Source organism: Henckelia pumila, chromosome 3, assembly GCF_033568475.1.
Source record: "Henckelia pumila isolate YLH828 chromosome 3, ASM3356847v2, whole genome shotgun sequence".
NCBI lineage: Eukaryota > Viridiplantae > Streptophyta > Magnoliopsida > Lamiales > Gesneriaceae > Henckelia > Henckelia pumila.
The window spans coordinates 183,404,554-183,407,159 of NC_133122.1; the positions used below are offsets into that span (position 1 = coordinate 183,404,554).

The 2,606-nt window shown below is 45.6% G+C and overlaps 1 protein-coding gene across 1 annotated transcript; it reads left to right on the forward strand.

The window, feature by feature from the left end:
* Positions 1-299: 299 nt before the first annotated feature.
* Positions 300-2,388, forward strand: LOC140890123 (uncharacterized). The gene is made up of 5 exons (XM_073297882.1): positions 300-400; positions 493-562; positions 667-810; positions 1,002-1,176; positions 1,250-2,388. The coding sequence occupies exons 1-5, from the start codon at positions 300-302 to the stop codon at positions 2,386-2,388; spliced, it is 1,629 nt and encodes a 542-aa protein (XP_073153983.1).
* Positions 2,389-2,606: the final 218 nt, after the last annotated feature.

Below are 2,606 nucleotides of genomic sequence, written 5' to 3' on the forward strand. Positions count from 1 at the left end.
AAAGCATTTGGTCATTTGCCAAATTCAAGCAAGTGTTTTTACAGCATTTCAGCAGAAGTAAGAGATACAAAAAAACTGCCTATAGTATATTTGAGGTGAAGCAGTCGGGGGAGGATCCTTTGAGAGCTTATATCAAAATGTTCAATAAGGATGCTTTTGAAGTCCCGACTTGTGCCCAGGAAACAAAGATTACTTCATTCATTTAAGGTCTCCGAGAAGGGGAGTTTTTCAAGTCATTAGTGAAAAAAGCACCCCGGACCTTTGAGGATTTGTTGACCCGGGCTAAGAAATACATCAATATGGAGGAGGCTTGGAAGCAGAAGGAGATAGCCTGGAGAGAAGGAAGTAGGGATAGGGGAAGATACGGGAAAATTAGGGATTTTATGGGGCGATTGTCCCAGTATGCGCCACATCGGGGGGACGGAGATAAGGCCGTAAGCTCGGAGTCCTGTTCCTAAGAGTAATCCTTTGAAGTGTTGTGTCTTTCATCAGGAAGGCACTCATGACACTAGTGAATGCAGGATGCTTCAGCAAAGATAGCAGAGACCTTATGTCGGGGATGGTATGCCGGTTTAGAAGAAGCCCCGGGGTCCACCTTGGATCCAGGGGTCACAGGTGTTGGCTTCTCTTAAGCTCTATGTTTCCTCACGGGAAGGGGGAAAACAGGAGCCGGGTTCCAAGAATGGATATAAGAGGCAAGAGGATGGGCCAGCCAAGTGTATCATTAATATGATATCCAGGGGATCCACTGATGGAGATTCCAACCGGGCTAGGAAGTCTTGGAGCCGGCAAGAGAGCTTGGGAGTGGAAGTAAGGATGCAAGACTCAGGTCCACTTATCACATTTGAACCTCGAGTCTTGGAAGGAGTCAACATACTGCACAATGATGTTTTACTTATACAAGACGGGTTGCCAATTATGATATGCGGTGGGTGTTTGTGGAATCGGGAAGTTCGGTGAATGTTATCTTTCAAGATGCATTCGACCATATGGATTTGTAGGGTTATGAGATGAGCCTGGTCAAAACAGCCCTGTATGGCTTCGCTGGGCATAGCGTTCAACTCCAAGGGGAGATGCTGCTACCCATAACCTTAGGGTCGGGGGATTTGAAAAAGAAAGTCATTTCAATGTTCACGATAGTGGATGCACCCTCTTCTTACAACTTCATCCTGGGACGTCCGGCCCTGAATTCTTTCAGGGCCGTAGCCTTTGCTTATCATAAAAAAATTACGTTCTCTGTGGGAGACAGGGTGGGGGAATTTAGAGGAGATCAGCCATCCTCAAGGAAGTGTTATGCAAAAACGATTAAAGTTGATTATAAAAGGGCAAGAGAGGGTAGGAAAGATGGATGTCGTGGAGGAAGGGAGGTGTGTTATGTGGAGGAAGCCAAGGGAAAAAAATGAAGAGATAGAGCTGGAACCCGGGGAGGAGGGGAAATCTACCAAAATTGCCCGGGACCTGGAGGCGGGCTTGGCGGAGCAATTGAAGATCTGTCTGGTCAAAAATGCTAATGTGTTTGCCTGGTCTCCTTTTGAATTGGTAGGAATTTCATCTCATATAGCGGAACACAAATTGAACGTTGTGTCGGGATCCCGATCTATTAAGCAAAAAAAGAGGCATTTCGGAGAAGAGAAGGATAAAATGATTGCTGAGCAGGTTCAGGAATTACTTCGGGCGGGGCACATTAAGGAGGTAAAATTTCCTACCTGGTTGTCCAATGTGGTGTTAGTGCCAAAGGCTACAGGGAACTGGAAAATGTGTGTGGACTTTCGGGACTTGAACAAGGCTTGTCCTAAGGATTGCTATCCTCTACCCCGGATTGATCAGCTGGTAGATTCCACATCAAGATTTGAACTGCTCTGCTTCATGGATGCATACCATGGGTATCATCAAATACCCTTGGCCCGGGAGGATCAAGATAACGTCAGCTTTATCACATCAGGAGGTACTTTTTGCTATGTGGTTATGTCGTTCGGACTAAAGAATTCAGAGGCCACATATCAGAGGATGATGGATAAAGTATTTCAAAAGCAGATTGGGCAGAATGTGGAAGTGTATGTGGGTGACATACTCATAAAATCCCGGGCCCGAGATTGCTTCATAGAAGACATGGATGAAGCTTTTGCTACGATTCGGCAGTACGAGATTAAGTTAAACCCGTTGAAGTGCATGTTTGGGGTCAAAAGTGGCAAGTTTTTAGGGTTCATGGTGATAGAGATATGGATAGAGGTGAACCCAGAAAAGGTCAAGATGCTTTGGGAGATGCCCTCACCAACATCAATATGGGAATTTCAATGGCTGACCGGGCGAATTACAGCCTTGTACCGATTTATAGACCGGTCAGCCCACCGCAGTTATCATTTTTTCCAAGTTTTACGTAAAGCTTAGAAGTTTGGATAGAATGAGAAATGCGAGCAGGCATTCCTAGAATTAAAGGAGCATCTAGCTAATCTGTCTATCCTAGTTAAACCAGATCCCAAGGAGCGGTTGTGGATATACTTTTCCACCACGGAGCAGACGGTTAGCACAGTGCTGATAAGAGAGGAGAAGGGAGACCAAAGTCCAGTGTATTACGTCAGTCATGCTCTAAAGGGACCAGAAACTAT

Coding starts and splice junctions, on each gene's coding strand:
- LOC140890123 (XM_073297882.1), top strand. CDS start 300: ATGGAGGAGGCTTGGAAGCAGAAGGAGATAGCCTGGAGAGAAGGAAGT. Junction 401..492: donor TTTATGGGGCGATTGTCCCA/GTATGCGCCACA, acceptor GTCTTTCATCAG/GAAGGCACTCATGACACTAG. Junction 811..1,001: donor AAGAGAGCTTGGGAGTGGAA/GTAAGGATGCAA, acceptor ATGGATTTGTAG/GGTTATGAGATGAGCCTGGT.